The sequence below is a fragment of the Lachnellula hyalina genome (assembly GCF_007821495.1).
Source record: "Lachnellula hyalina strain CBS 185.66 chromosome Unknown contig00077, whole genome shotgun sequence".
Taxonomy (NCBI): Eukaryota; Fungi; Ascomycota; class Leotiomycetes; order Helotiales; family Lachnaceae; genus Lachnellula; species Lachnellula hyalina.
The window spans coordinates 113222-127444 of NW_022157191.1; the positions used below are offsets into that span (position 1 = coordinate 113222).

Consider the following 14223-nt stretch of genomic DNA (forward strand, 5'->3'; position numbering starts at 1 on the left):
CTTTTCTGTTACTCGATCATAATATCTCACCCTGTAATCTCTTCCTTTGTCTATCTACCACGCATTTATTGATCGAATTTGCTTGCTTTACTCTACTTTACGTTACATTGCACGCAGCCTTGATGACCATGTAGCGCAGACAGACCCTCGCAGCAAACATGAATTCATCCCCAGACGAATGCCAGCCCCATCACGGCCATGCGGGGGATATCTCAGAAAAAGAAGCAGAAGTGGGGATCCTGCCCTCACATGGTAATTTGGCAATGCCATCATTGATCCCGATGCTGTCTTCGAGTACCCATGATAACAACTTTATACAGGCATTTCTTTGGACATCCCAGGTACCCAAGGCAGACCTCCTCTCATTAAGCACCTGTGCGTTCTGAGTCCATGTGTACACCTCTCCTGATAAGAGAACGGATCTGACGAGAGTGCAGCTCTGCTCCTGCCTACCAAAGCCCGCTCAGACACCACCGTCGACAAGCCTCGCATCATGTAGAAGTCAAAGAGACGCTGAATGCGAGATCCGAATATACAAACAACCAAGAAGATGGCAAGGCGGAGCATCGTATCAATCAGTACATAATAAAGGATGAGATTGGACGTGGTTCGTTTGGGGCTGTTCATCTCGCAGTAGACCAGTATGGCAACGAATTCGTGAGCAAAGTCACGCTCTTCTAAAGGTCTATTGATGACTGATCTCATGGTTATAGGCGGTCAAAGAATTCTCCAAGTCACGGTTACGGAAGCGTGCACAGTCAAATATCCTTCGAAGACCTCAGGGCCGTAGACGACCTGGACAATTGGCAGCTGGGTTGGGCCTCAATGCTCCATTGCATCGACATTCTGCTTCTGATATCCAGACTGGCGAGGAGCAGGGCAATCCCCTATACCTAATCAAGGAAGAAATCGCAATCATGAAGAAACTCAATCATCCCAACTTGGTATCTCTTATTGAGGTGCTGAATGATCCCGATGAAGATTCTTTATACATGGTTTTAGAGATGTGCAAGAAGGGCGTGGTCATGAAAGTGGGACTGGGTGAAAAGTCAGACCCCTATGATGCGGAAAGCTGTAGATGCTGGTTCAGAGATCTGATTCTTGGTATTGAGTATCGTGAGTCTGCTTCCACCTATTGCTAGATCATCACGTTATTAACACTTCTAAGTCCATGCACAAGGTGTTGTACATCGTGATATCAAACCGGACAATCTACTCTTAACTGAGGATGATGTCCTCAAGATCGTTGACTTTGGGGTTTCTGAAATGTTTGAGAAATCGTCTGAGATGAGAACCGCAAAGTCAGCTGGATCACCAGCATTCTTACCTCCCGAACTATGCGTTACGAAGCATGGTGATATATCAGGCAAAGCTGCTGATATATGGTCCATGGGAGTATCGCTTTACTGTCTCAGATTTGGCAGGATCCCATTCGAAAAGAGTGGCGTTCTCGAACTCTATGAAGCTATCAAAAACGATGATCTCGAGATAGAACCCAATTGTGAACCAGGATTTTGTGATTTGATGAGAAGACTTTTAGACAAAAATCCGTCGGAGAGAATTACCATGCAGGAAATCCGAGTACGAAAAATCCTCTTTTCAACTCGGAACTGGCTGACATTAATTAGGAGCATTCTTGGGTTACTAAAGATGGTACTGATCCTCTATTAGCCGCAGAGGAGAACACCTCCGATCTGATTGAACCGCCAAGTGAAACCGAAGTCAATCATGCCATCACGGCTCGAATGAGAAACCTTTTGATGATGGTCCGTCCAATCCGTCCACTATTGTAAATGCATGGAAACTTACTCCTTGTAGATGAAAGCTGTTAAAAAGTTCAAGAGTTTATTAAACCAGCATAAAAGGCCTATAGGTTTAAGAGGAACTCTAGGGCAAGGTGTTCGCACCATCCACCATTCTTCTGCTGGTAGTTTGTCCGCTGTTGATGGTACATCAGAGCCGCACCTTCGCAAATCGAAGAGTGCTGATCTTCATAATCGTCGGAGTGTTGAACAAGCCCTTGCCGCTGAGGGTGTTCATCATGAGATGAGTCCCCCTGATATTGATGCACACCGGTCTATGAGAGGCAAGGTTGATAAATCAGCGATAGCTATAGATCGCCATGAGGAGGACACACCAAACCCCACGCCACAAAAGTCACGTTCTGACGAAGTTCCGGCCCCGACACCCGGAATTCTGAGAGAAAATTCCCATGAGAAAGGCCACGCGCACGATCCTCTAGATTCAGAGCCACTCTACCTTGGAATTGGTCGTGGTGACCAAGATGCGCCTGAAATAACGCCTTGGGATTTAGTCGCCGAGTCTCCAACTGCCGCAGATTTCAGTATCTACGAGACTGCATACCAGCAAGAAGTCGACCGTATCCGGGCGGCACAAGGCCATACTGCTACAGTGTATTTAACTCGGCGCGTCGATAGTAAGAAGGAGTACAAGCAGGACAAGCACATGGTCGATGCTCCATCAGCAGCACAAGTTGAGAGCAGCCAGCCTCATACGGGCTTCAAACGTCTCTTAGACAAAGCAAGAGAGGATAAACCTCCTGCTAAAGAGAAGATGTTAGCCACTGGAGGCACATTCTCTGACATTGCCTCTAAAGCAGTGGCAAACTCTAAAAACCTTGGGAAAGACTTGAGTTATAAAGGCGGCGTTGCTGTAGATAATGTCTTGGAAATGGCGACGGAGAAGACAAAAGAAATGTCTCAGGACAAGTGAATATATTCGCAGGGGTTTACTGATGGGTTGAAGCTATGTCTATGTTTATATGGATACCAGGCGTAGTCATGGCTATCCTAGAGAGATAATAGAATATAGGTATCTGGCAGTCTTCTACTAGCGATTACGGGCGTCTGGGTATGATCAGAGTCACGAACACAAATTTTCCAACAATTTACTAGAGGCTATGTTTCTATCGTATTTTGTGACCTCTGCTTCACGTATGGCCTTGATAAAACTGGGCGCAGGTGGAGCACCAAGTTATTATTCTATACTGGAATATCTTTATCCCCTCGGGTTCGGTACCCTCCTGCACTAGAAGTAAATTCTTTCAGGTATCCTTCAAACGCCAGAGCTGCATCGATGTGGTCCTCAAGATTATCCCACACAGCCGCAGAACTTTTCCATCAAAACGCCTATGCTGGTATCATCAAAGCATTGTCGTACCCATCCCAAGATCTTCTTTCCTCGTAACCTGTTTCCTGTACTCGAACCATTAAAGGTCCCTCAATCACTAGAAGCACATCCCCTGCATCCACAGCTCACACATTCGATATTCTGGTCCTCTTTCATCTGTGCCTTCGGTACCCGACATATGCATGTAGAGTTGAAGTTCGTCTCCTTGGTTTGCACACATCTTAAGCAGCACAACTAATATATACTTGTTAGCCCATATATCTTTGAAGAGTCTAATTTTGGATATAGACAAGGGAGTAGCATACCTTCTCGTACCCTGTCTTCTTCCACTTAGCAATCAGCATCGCATCCGCATAGCCGTTCTTCAACAGCCATTCATAAAGCTGCTTGCTAATCGCCTCCTTCTCGTAATATAGCTCGTACACGTATCTGCTTCTCTGATGCGAAATTTGGAAGATGGGCCAGTGCACTTGGTGCCGGGGAACATTGGTGGTGGGGGCGTTTTCCGCATCTTTCATCTTGTTGCTGAAAATTAGGAGGTCGTCCTCGATGTCGCTGAAACCTGCTGGAGGCGCCTTACGCTTGGAGGCGTGACGGATGGCTGGCATTTTTGCTGGTGAGGAGTAAGTTGTTCTGGGAAAATTAATGGGAGACGACTTGCTTTGTCGCGGGGCAACTATTGGAAGCTGATATCTCTCAGCCTTGCACGTGACTCCACGGGCCGAATTTGAACCGCAACCTGGTGATTTGAACCTCGTCTGAGCTGCATCAACGACAGGCAAGGTCACCAGTACGAAGCTACGCACCATGGTGATCAATCCTACCTATCTTGCGCAGCGGACGCGCCAGTGTATGCTATTGCCCCTCTGGTGTAGAAGGAGAGAGTACTAATGAGGTGACTGTAGCTGTCAATTGGACCGACTGCAAACGAAGGGTTCTGTGGAGCTATCGGGAATGGATTCGTTCCGTATGTTACCTTCCCACGGGACTTCATAGATACGTGGAGGCAATTGATGGCTTGGGACAGGAACCGCTGTTGATACCATTTGAATTGGGCTAATGGGTGGATTTTACAGGCTCCGGAGATCCAGACGATGTACTCACTCAACATACCTGTAGCACAATTGCGGACGAAAATGAGGCAGGAGTTTGAAAGACATAGATATGTGAATCAAATGGGAGTGGTGGATATGCTGTTATTCCAGAGCCATGCAGAATTTCAGGTTCGTGAAGCTCTTTCAATTAGGGACATCTAGTGTTAGGGGATGTAGTCGGCGGAAGCAGATTGCTATTGCAACTCCTTTGAAAGAAATCAAGACTCGAGTATTTGATGGGCCCGGAGAACAGATTTGGTTTTCATTCTCAGAAAGAACTCTACTGACTCTTGAATTGGCAGGAAACGCTAAACTACTGGAAGCAACTCCCTCACATCCTTAAGTACTTCCGCGCAGAAGAGGATCCAAACGCAAGACTTCCACAGAATTTCATGTCTGGTTTCTTAGAGGCAAGTTCTTTATTCTTCCCTCAGGTGCACCTTATCTAACCCCTATCTAGGGTCGCAACTGAATTATCATTTGTTTGTAGCCTGCTTGTACATATCCCAATCAACCTGCATAAAACTCCACAATTTTCCTGCCGTGACGCCTTGCAATGCTGTGATGTTCTTATCCTCTGGTTATCCTCTGATCTGGTATTACGACTCATGCCTCCATAGGCGTGCCATACTCGTCCCTTGCCTCGATGAATTTCTCTTCCACCACATCGCACAAGTCACTCAGATCATCAAGCCCCTTCTCCAATGCTTCGACTGCCGTACCCTCTGCAAAACAATCAGTATACTTGTTTCTACGCATGAAATGTGATCTTTACTAACCCCATGTTTGAATTCGAATGTTCATAAGATTTTCTGAGGGATGAGGTATCGAATAACCGCAAAATTCGACCTTGGGACTTTGATAGGGATAAAAGTCAGCCGGGTGTATTGCATACGGCCAATTTCCAAACAAGCTATACTTGAACTCAAGATGATGTATTCCTGGGGACTCCTAGGTAAATGGACCGGAACGGGGGCGTACTTTTTCATGATGATATACCGCAAGGCATTTCCCAACGTATGATCTTCTCCCTTGAACTCAAAAGACGCCGCAGTATCCGACGAGCCGGGTAGCTATATTATCACTGGTTAGCATGTCATGCCCCTTGGGTTATGCGTGGAAGAGAAGCTTACAATCCGAATTCGTTGCTCCCCAAAGGCCATTCTAGCGGGGTTGTGCGGGTCGTCGTTCGACGATGGGCTGTCTCCCACCGGCTCGTCGTTCATAGACACGTCATCTGCCGGTACTGCAGCTTCTGCTGGCTTTGTCTTCGGAGGCATGGTTGCGTTGGTGATGTGCAGATTACCTTTGGCGCATCGAGGTGGATGAATTGATATCAAAAAAAAATAAGGTTCGCTAACGCCACAAAATCGCGGAGCCGACGAAGCGGAACAACCATCAAATATTGAAGACCCTGAACTGAAGTCACATCCCCGCAACAAAGGATTACTCTCCGTGTTGGTCTCCATTATTACTCTCTGATGTGTTTACTACTAATAATTACTACTACTAAGTACTAAAGAATAACTGGGACATCTCTTGTCAGTCGTGGCGCAAGTGCAACAGCGGCTGCACCAGGGCCCATAAGATCTTGAGTCGCTGAAGCACACTCGGTTGGTAGTAGTGAGGGGATTGGATCGGATCAGTTATCGATTAGGGGGAGAGGGGTGAGAAAAAAACGTCATACAAAATAAAAGGAGCAAGTACCCCTTTTTTGCATGTCCCAATGCGGGAAGCAGGGCAGTACTCTAAGCACTTCCTTCAATAGAACCCCCCTATCAGCGGCAAAGGGCATCAAAAGCTCAGCAGCCAAGCTGATTTGCGGCGGCAGTTCACCAAGGTACGGTGGGGTGGCAAAGCGCATGGTTGTTTTAAGTTTCAATGTTTGCCAGTTTGCATATGGCGCAACTCAAAGCGGAATTCCAACTTAAGCCACTTCATTTCGTCGGAAGATCAAGTGAAGACGATCTCAGACATACGGAGGTACATCGTGGCATAAGCTGGTACACTAAGAACGTTAAGAGGCGGTAGCCGTGCTTCACAGCCGTGCTTCACAGCCGTCATATCTTACGTACAGGGCAAGAGATAGATCTCGGAATAGAGTCAGATAATCTCTTTCTGTGGTCCTTCGGTTTGGGCGTGAGACAACAGAGACCTGTGATCAGCACGGAACTTGGGGGAGAACGTGACTCTTTAACTTCGGAGGGTTTTCTGACGTCTCACGCGTTTGAAGCAGAAGCATGTTTGATTGGAGGACGAGGCTGAGCCGCGTTTCATTGCGAGCGTGTGGACGAGACGCTGGTTGGGTGGAAGCCTCAAGTGGATGCTTTTTCCAAACGCGACCATGTTTGCTGCTTGCATGGCGTGTTGGATCCTCAGATCCTGTGCCGTCAGGGATCTCCGTCACTAGTCCAACAATGGATACCGAATGCAAGAAACAATCAAAAGGCTACAAAATCGAGAGGCAGAGAGGGCCTCATGGAGTGGCTAAGTACTTTTATACAGAGATTATAAGTTGCCATTGAAAGCCAAGTTGGCGGCGACTCCAGATCCATGAGGAATCGATAGGAATAGCTCTCCGTTTTTACTTTTTCTTTACTATATATAAACTTCGTAGAAGATCCATCGCATGTACAGTAGGGCAAAACGCTGGTGTAAACGCCGCTACCGGCGGATTGCCTTCAGTATTTAGGATGGGATGAGATGGGATGGCTTTACAGTGTGATATAGATTAAATTTCGGCGACTGTGGGTAGCCTCATTGAAACGGTCGCTATGGATGCTTGTTCATAGTGCGGCTAATATGGCTGCAGAATGGGAATGCGAGTACTGGGGGATGAAATATTGAATTCACAGGATCCTGCAGAGCCATCGCCCTGGCCAGCCTCTAAGAGGGCTGCAACTCGAAACCCAACAGCATGGAGTCGTATTTTCTGCTTGTCCAACCCTACCTCTAGCCTTTTAGGCTTTTAGGGCATCTAAAGTGTACCAATTGCGGCGCACTCAGTGAGGAATAGGATGAGGGCGAGGGAACCAGTTAGAGCACAAGTGAAGTTTCTCAATACGAAGTACATGGTCTATCCACGACCTTCTACATCTGGGAACTTCTTGCCGCGCTCCCGTATCGATAGCTTCTAGAAGTCAGAAGTCAGTCGTGTGTTCATTTATTTCGAAAAGCCACCTCGGTGTAGAGGCCATTTGTGATAGGTACCTGTTATGGTCTATGGCCCTCTCTACTTGGCAAAAGGGGGGCGCCGGTCTCTTATAGATCAATATCTTCTTATTGATTATCTACTGCAAACAGTCTAACGCATGCTCGGCTTTGACCTTGAATCCTGGAGTTCCAAAAACAGTTCAAGACACGAACCATACGTAGTATGGATACACCTATACAAACGAATAATGCTACGGAATCCCCACGCACTCCCTACCGGCAGTACTGTGGTAGTTAACTGGTGCAGTACTGTACAGAACTGGATGATTTGGTCACGAGCGTGCGATCCAGCAATGGTTGCAAATTCGTGCTGGCACAGCGATGATTGGCGCGCAGACATTGAAATCGATGGCCTTCCCGAGTCCCCAGCTCCCCTCCTCCAGCTGGTGGGTGTCCCAAAACTCCCATTGTCGCGCTAAAAGAAACGAGTGAGGGAAGGGGGAGGGGGGAGGGGAGGGCACGCTGGGCTGGGCTTGGGCTGGCAGCTGGGCTCGGGCTTACGAGTTACTACAGAGTACCTTCGTACTGTTCGTACAGCACTCTACTGGGCCCCCTGTCCGAATTGTATGCGCTCCCTGCTACTATTGCGCACAGGCATCCCCCCTCCTCTCTCTTGCCCCCGTCTCTGAAACAACTAAACACCGCGAAGCATTTCAAGCCTCCACTACTCCATAGCTACTGTACGAGTACAGCATTCATAAAACCTCACCGCTACCCCCTACCCTTTCCCTTTTGCTCTGCTGCTGCTGCTGCTGCTTCGGTTCTTCTCTTCTCTTCTCTTCTCTTCTCTTTTACGAAGTACTCTCTCTACGTCTACCTCACCTCGCCTTACCTCCACCTGTCATCCTCAGACCCCCACCGCATTTCCTAGTATAGGAGCAACGGTAGCCGGCAAGCCATCCAGCCAGCAACAGTTCGCTCTGATTTGGTGGCACAAGGTCTCTCGTTAAGTGGGAAGAAATAATACACAAGACGCACGGAGCCGACGTCTATTCATCGAAACGAAATAAGCTGCGTACGAGAAGACTGGAAGGGAAGGTGCAAGTTTGAACAGGTACCGGTACTATACTATTTGAAGCGACGGGATTTAAAACGGCCCCTCTCCCCTCGCATCGCAACTTTTGCACGGCGCAGGGCATCATGAGTACCGCCATCGCAATGGCTCCGTCGCCAGCACCTCATGACCGCTCGTCGTATGTAGATATCGCGCCCTCAGCGCCCTCGCACTCGCCCCCAGCGCAGCGAACGTCTGCATCGGCAACACCGAATAATCAGTCAGCACAGCGGAGCGGTAGTGGAAGCCCGAAGTCTACGCCCACATCCAAAAGCTCCCCGAATGCGTATGTTTAATTCATTTGGTTCCTACCATCTTATTATATGCCGCGTAGGAATGAACACTGACAATGGCTCTCTATGCAGTTCTCGGAATGGCGTCCCGCCAAAGATAATCGTGAAAAAGGAACCTCCATCCTCGCCAGATCTTCCAACGTCCCGTCATAGGCCACGAAAGCTCGATCTCTCCAAGAACACATCCGGTGTGAACCCAGGCACATCGAGACCGTCCGCTGGTCAATTGACGTCGAGAGGAGGGGAAAGTGGCGGACTCGGCATTCAGGACGTGGGATTGGCGTGCTTGTCGCCCGGATTCGTCACACAAGATCCAACGATGAGGGAACAACTGCAGCGAAGCATCTCGGTCCGAGAGCAACAAAGACACATCATCGAGGCTAGGTTACAACAAACGGCCAGGCCTGGCGATGCACCGACGGAGAGCGCAAAGGAGAGAGACTTCGGGGGCTTTGGAGCCAAGACTCCTGGTACATCAAAGAGAAAGGCGCCTCCAGGCCTGAGCATCGTCGCACCGTCACACGAGCAGTTCGCGAACGAACGAGTAATTCAGTCTGCTCCACTCAACCAGAGTTTCACAGGACGGCATCAACCGCATCCGTTGACTCGTCACATTGCTAACCAACCCTCGAATCTGTCAAACACTTCTCACATTCATCACGTTCCAGCGACACAAACCAGCAACCGTCTACCACCTATCACCGATGTATTCGCGGAAAATGGACTAGGTGCACACCGCGAGGCTTCTGGGAGAGGCCCATTCACTGCAGGGCTGCCTATCAATTCTAACTCCGCCTCTAATTCCTCTCACTCAAACTCACGGCCAGCTTTTCCGTCTCCCAACCATAATCAGACACAACCTCCACATTCGGCGAGACCACGAGAGTACCGCTCGGCCGAGGAGGCGCAAGTCGAGCTTGCGGGTGGTCGCCCTGAACTGCTACCTAAACTCGTCCATTATGGTGGCCACCAACCACCCACACCCCCATCACCACTTACCGGCAATGCCATGAGACAAGCAGAGACGAATCGAAGTGGTGGTGGCCGCAGACGAGCCCGAGCGGAGTATGAAGACGGCGGAAGCCCGCCGCTTGGCAATGGTCCTGCAACTTCACGAAGGGGGCCGTTCGGCGAAGGACGAGACAGCCCAAGCACGCAGCAAAAGAAGAAAGAGGAGTTCATTCGTCTGTGTGACCGGGCATGGGACCTTTTCCACTCATGATTTTAGTATGCTCAAGATTTTTGCCTCAATTCGCTACCTGCAACCTTCTGCAAGTTGATATATACATTATCCTTGTTTCCGTATTCTCTTCAAGCAGTATACCATTTCTGTATTCCTTTGGATGTCGAGTTTCGACGGTTTTTGTCGGGTTGGAACTACCTGACCTCGCTATGTCTTGTCGATAAAACTTCTCCTTTGTCTCACAACTATAACTTCGGTTCGAACTTTTGGCTGGTGACAGGACTGGCGTTAATAAATACGGTAGTTTAGGGAAAGAGTGTGGTAGGGGGCATATTGGGAATGGATGATGGGACAGGGTGACGAGAGAAAGACGAATATGAAATGAGGACTGATGGACGGACATGGTTATTCTAATTCTTTGTTTTGGATGTAGCAACTAAACGGCTGGTTGCATTTCCCGTCCTTGGCAGTTTTGCTTGCCCACGCATTGTTTGCGAGACGCTTTTCGTGAAGGGGGTGGAAAGATTATTGTGGATGATGCTGGATAGGCGTTGGGGTGTTGAGGTGCCTACATGTAATATCCGCCCTTCTGGGTTTGAACTTATGATACCGTACTAGTAGCTACTTGCTCATACTTTTAAGTTTCTAGCATTGTGCACTCACTGGACCTTGACCTGTTCTGCCCTTATTAAGTGAACTCAAAAGCCTTCAAATTCCCTCCTTGTTGGTTGCTATACTTTATCCCGCAAAGTAGGTACAGTATTGCGGTCTACATACTCGGAGTAGATATTTGATAACCCCTATTATCCGCAGTCGTGACTCGTCAAATCCCTAATTCACTCTTTACGTATAACCATAATTTGAAATCCTCCCCGCGCGAGTGGAAGCAAAATCCAACCCCGTTCGTTCACCCCATTCTTCCCCACAAATTATGCAAGTCACCCCCTCCTCACCTCCCCCGCAAACTGTATACGGATATCGGGCAATCCCGTCAAAGCGGCAGTAAGAATTGTCTTTGGCGTCCCGAACCGAGGTTCACGTCCACAACGTCTGAGCAAGCAATTGAGGGGGAGACAACACAAAATACCGTGTATTACTCGAGTACTTGTTATATTGCAGGTCATACGAGTCATGACGAGCACGAGCACATCAATATACAGTTTATCGTATGCTTATGCTTCCAAGAGTTTTAGATTTGATCTTCATCGCTACTGTTCCCCCTGGAGGCGCTCTCTCTCTCTCTCTCTCTCTCTCATATCTACAAAGGTCTGTCTTTACAATAGATACCCCCTTAGGAACTAGAGACTACCGCAATGCCTATTCGCTGCAGAAGCATGAGCCCAATCACAAGTTGCAAAAAACCATGGTTGAGTTCGATAGCAGAGGGCGTAAAAAACAAACAGGCATACGTAAATGAGCCAACCGCCCTTCTTTCCTTCCTTTGGGTACTGTAAGTAGCTTCCCCATTTGCCTTTACCTTTACTCGTACTCGTTCTTTCCCAAACGCCATTGCTAAAACCCCCGTAAAAAAAGAAACGCCGTAAAACTCCAATCCTCTCGTGCTGCCATGTTGTATGATAAGGAACATTGATATTCCATTTCATCCCCGTCATCGTATCGTAAAAAGGCGTAAGGATGCAAAGAGATGTGTGCTGGGGGTCGAGCGTGGGCGCGAAAGTGTTGCGCGAGCTTAATGTTTGACCTCGAGCTTTTGTCCCCCAGCCGGTAATTGTTAAAGACCCTCTTCGCCGGCTTTGCACAGTTTTATCTCACGACCCCACTCTGATTTTAGCACTTGGGATGCAGTGATACGACGCCCTGGGTTTGGATCCAAGATAGAATAGATCACATTCCGGCAACGAGCCTATGTTTGTCAGCATGGATATAGGGGTTAAAGGAGTTAAAGAAGACTTACCCGATGCAATGACTCAATAGGACCATAACCTTCCTCGTCTCTCCTTCCTTGCAGATATCTTTCATAAAACTCATCTTCTTCCTTCTTTGCTACTCTCCAAAGATGCCGCCCAGTACGCATAGCCATGTAGATGACACCGGTGGCCCAAACATCAACAGCTCTGGCATCAAACTCTTTGTCGATATATTCTTCAGGAGCAATATATGGAGCAGAGCCACAGAGTCCGGAGACCATATGAGCATCTGCTTCCCAAGCCATACGGAAACACTCGCCATTCCCAAAATCAGTGATTTTGAGTGAGCCATGAGTTGTGAGAAGGAGATTCTCGGGTTTTAGATCTCTATGAGCAACACCCATCTCGTGCATGTATTCGACACCACGCATCATCTGTTTGAAGTAGCAGTCTGCTTCAGCAACTTCGAGCTTTCCGGCTGCGAGCACAAGTGTGTACAAATCCCCACCTGCGCAGAACTCCATGACTTCACAGTAGTCGCCTTTCGAGTCTTGCAGGAGATCGAGTGTATGGATGACATTGGGGTGTCGCAACGACGAAGATATACAGAATTCCGAGGTGAGCCTCTTGCTGTACTTCTTTTCGTTCTCTTCGGGTCTGCGACGGAATTCTTTGACGGCATAAAGCTGCTCTCCAGCTGCCTCGGTCCGTTTGTGGGATATCCTGACGATACCAAAGGCTCCACGACCAACGATCTCTTGACATTTTCCATACTTCTCCACTAACGTTGCAGTAGCATTTGGTCCACCCTTTTTATCCGATGCCAAGCTTTCTCGCTCGCTCTTCAGCTGGTCAACCCAGCCAGACATGAGTGACAATTGTTGCTCTCCCTCATGTGGATGCTCGGCATTTCTCTGCCTGCCGCTTATGACGTTGCGGAACATGTCGGATAGCTTCTCCTGTCTCCTCGCGCTCTTGAGGTGATGTTCGTGCCCACCAGGCAGTTCAGGGTTGGTGACATATCGCTGGCTAGAGATGCCGGCCGCACCCTTCTTATCTTTTGGTATCGCCATGGTTGGCTTGGGCTCTGGTTTAGATGTCTTTTCTGTCGAAGAGGCTTTCCGGGAGGGCGGGTTCGGCTTTGGAGAATTATTGGAAGGCGTGGTGGTATCTGGTTTCTTGGGACTAGAGGTACCGTTCGTAGACTGAGAGTTTATACTGGTTTCCGATCGCATAGCTTCTTTCGTAGAGAACATTCGAGTGAGACGCTTTGTCATGGATGGTTTCTCGACAGCCGCACCGGCAACAGCGATCTGTAAATCGGAGTGTGGCGCAGCAGTCCCGTTGACGTTTAGATGCTCAATGCTAGGCACAATGATTCCATTCTGGCCCGGACGAGACTCCGCAGAGGTAGAAGAGCTGACTGCCGATGAAGCCGACGAAACTGGAGGAGAAGAACGTCCTTTTTCGGTGGTGAGCGAGGCCCGCGGCGCATTTACGGTGGCCATCTTGGTTGTCGTGTGTGATTCGGCTTTCAAACGCTGCACTCACTGCACGAGGGGCTGCACCTGCATCGGGCAATGCCCGTAAGATGCCCCAACGTCGAGAAGTCAAAACTGTGTTTTCCGCTCGAGAGAAGCAGGTGGTTATCGCAACGGGGTGTCGAGTGGGCGAGTGGGGGGTTGATATGGACAGGTAGATGTGGGAGTTATGGGAGTTGAAGGATCGATCGCAAGTGGAAAATTTGTGGTGTGGTGCGGTGTGGTGGGTGTGGTTGGTAGTGGCCGTGGCAGCGGGTGGTAGAGGGAGGATGGCTTATGTGATTTAGAATTAGATCAGGCGGCGGAGGGAGGGTTGTGTTGTGTTGTGCTGTGCTGTGCTGTGCTGTGCTGTGTTATTGCGCTGCCTTTACTAAAAACGGGCCAGACGGTCAGTAGGTAGTGAGCAGTATGAGGGATTTAATTCCAGCATTTGCGCTGGGTGGCAGGCGATTGTGGATTACTGACTGTATTGGCTTGGTTGGTGCGGATCAAAGTAGGGAACAGGTAATGAGGTTTGCAGGTAGAGGTACAAGTACAAGTAGTAGGTACAGACAGCTACAACTACCTACAGCTCGGTACATATCTACTGCATACACTCAAGTGGTACTCCGTATGAACGAGGCCGTGCAAGTTCCTGGCGAATATTAGGCGTATAGACGTGTAGTATCCACATGGTGTACCCCTTACCCGAGGTATATACCGAGTATTCCTGATGGAAAGGCTCAGCAGTTTTAGAATAACTATAAAGGTACTCAAGGTAGCAATATTATAATACTATAGAAGTAAGTATCAGTGCAGTGCTTGTCGCAGAAGCAGAAGCATAGCAT

General features: G+C 48.7%; 6 protein-coding genes across 6 annotated transcripts; 3 read left to right on the plus strand and 3 right to left on the minus strand.

The window, feature by feature from the left end:
- Positions 1-158: 158 nt before the first annotated feature.
- On the plus strand, positions 159-2733 carry cmkC (Calcium/calmodulin-dependent protein kinase kinase; the record flags this gene model as incomplete). Its single annotated transcript, XM_031148975.1, has 7 exons — positions 159-252; positions 321-375; positions 438-657; positions 714-1116; positions 1169-1581; positions 1629-1766; positions 1819-2733. 7 exons carry the CDS (start codon positions 159-161, stop codon positions 2731-2733), a joined length of 2238 nt encoding a protein of 745 aa, XP_031004903.1.
- A 507-nt stretch (positions 2734-3240) lies between these two features.
- On the minus strand, positions 3241-3758 carry cwf14 (Pre-mRNA-splicing factor; the record flags this gene model as incomplete). Its single annotated transcript, XM_031148976.1, has 2 exons — positions 3241-3384; positions 3456-3758. The coding sequence occupies 2 exons, from the start codon at positions 3756-3758 to the stop codon at positions 3241-3243; spliced, it is 447 nt and encodes a 148-aa protein (XP_031004902.1).
- Positions 3759-3957: 199 nt separating this feature from the next.
- On the plus strand, positions 3958-4693 carry nuo14.8 (NADH-ubiquinone oxidoreductase 14.8 kDa subunit; the record flags this gene model as incomplete). Its single annotated transcript, XM_031148977.1, has 4 exons — positions 3958-4000; positions 4056-4117; positions 4227-4373; positions 4547-4693. The coding sequence occupies 4 exons, from the start codon at positions 3958-3960 to the stop codon at positions 4691-4693; spliced, it is 399 nt and encodes a 132-aa protein (XP_031004901.1).
- Positions 4694-4850: 157 nt separating this feature from the next.
- RPC19 (DNA-directed RNA polymerases I and III subunit) lies at positions 4851-5524 on the minus strand (the record flags this gene model as incomplete). Its single annotated transcript, XM_031148978.1, has 3 exons — positions 4851-4969; positions 5140-5317; positions 5378-5524. 3 exons carry the CDS (start codon positions 5522-5524, stop codon positions 4851-4853), a joined length of 444 nt encoding a protein of 147 aa, XP_031004900.1.
- Positions 5525-8597: 3073 nt separating this feature from the next.
- On the plus strand, positions 8598-10026 carry LHYA1_G004014 (uncharacterized protein; the record flags this gene model as incomplete). The annotated part of the gene is made up of 2 exons (XM_031148979.1): positions 8598-8797; positions 8877-10026. 2 exons carry the CDS (start codon positions 8598-8600, stop codon positions 10024-10026), a joined length of 1350 nt encoding a protein of 449 aa, XP_031004907.1.
- Positions 10027-11719: 1693 nt separating this feature from the next.
- On the minus strand, positions 11720-13363 carry hal4 (Serine/threonine-protein kinase; the record flags this gene model as incomplete). Its single annotated transcript, XM_031148980.1, has 2 exons — positions 11720-11851; positions 11903-13363. The coding sequence occupies 2 exons, from the start codon at positions 13361-13363 to the stop codon at positions 11720-11722; spliced, it is 1593 nt and encodes a 530-aa protein (XP_031004906.1).
- Between the last annotated feature and the right edge of the window lie 860 nt (positions 13364-14223).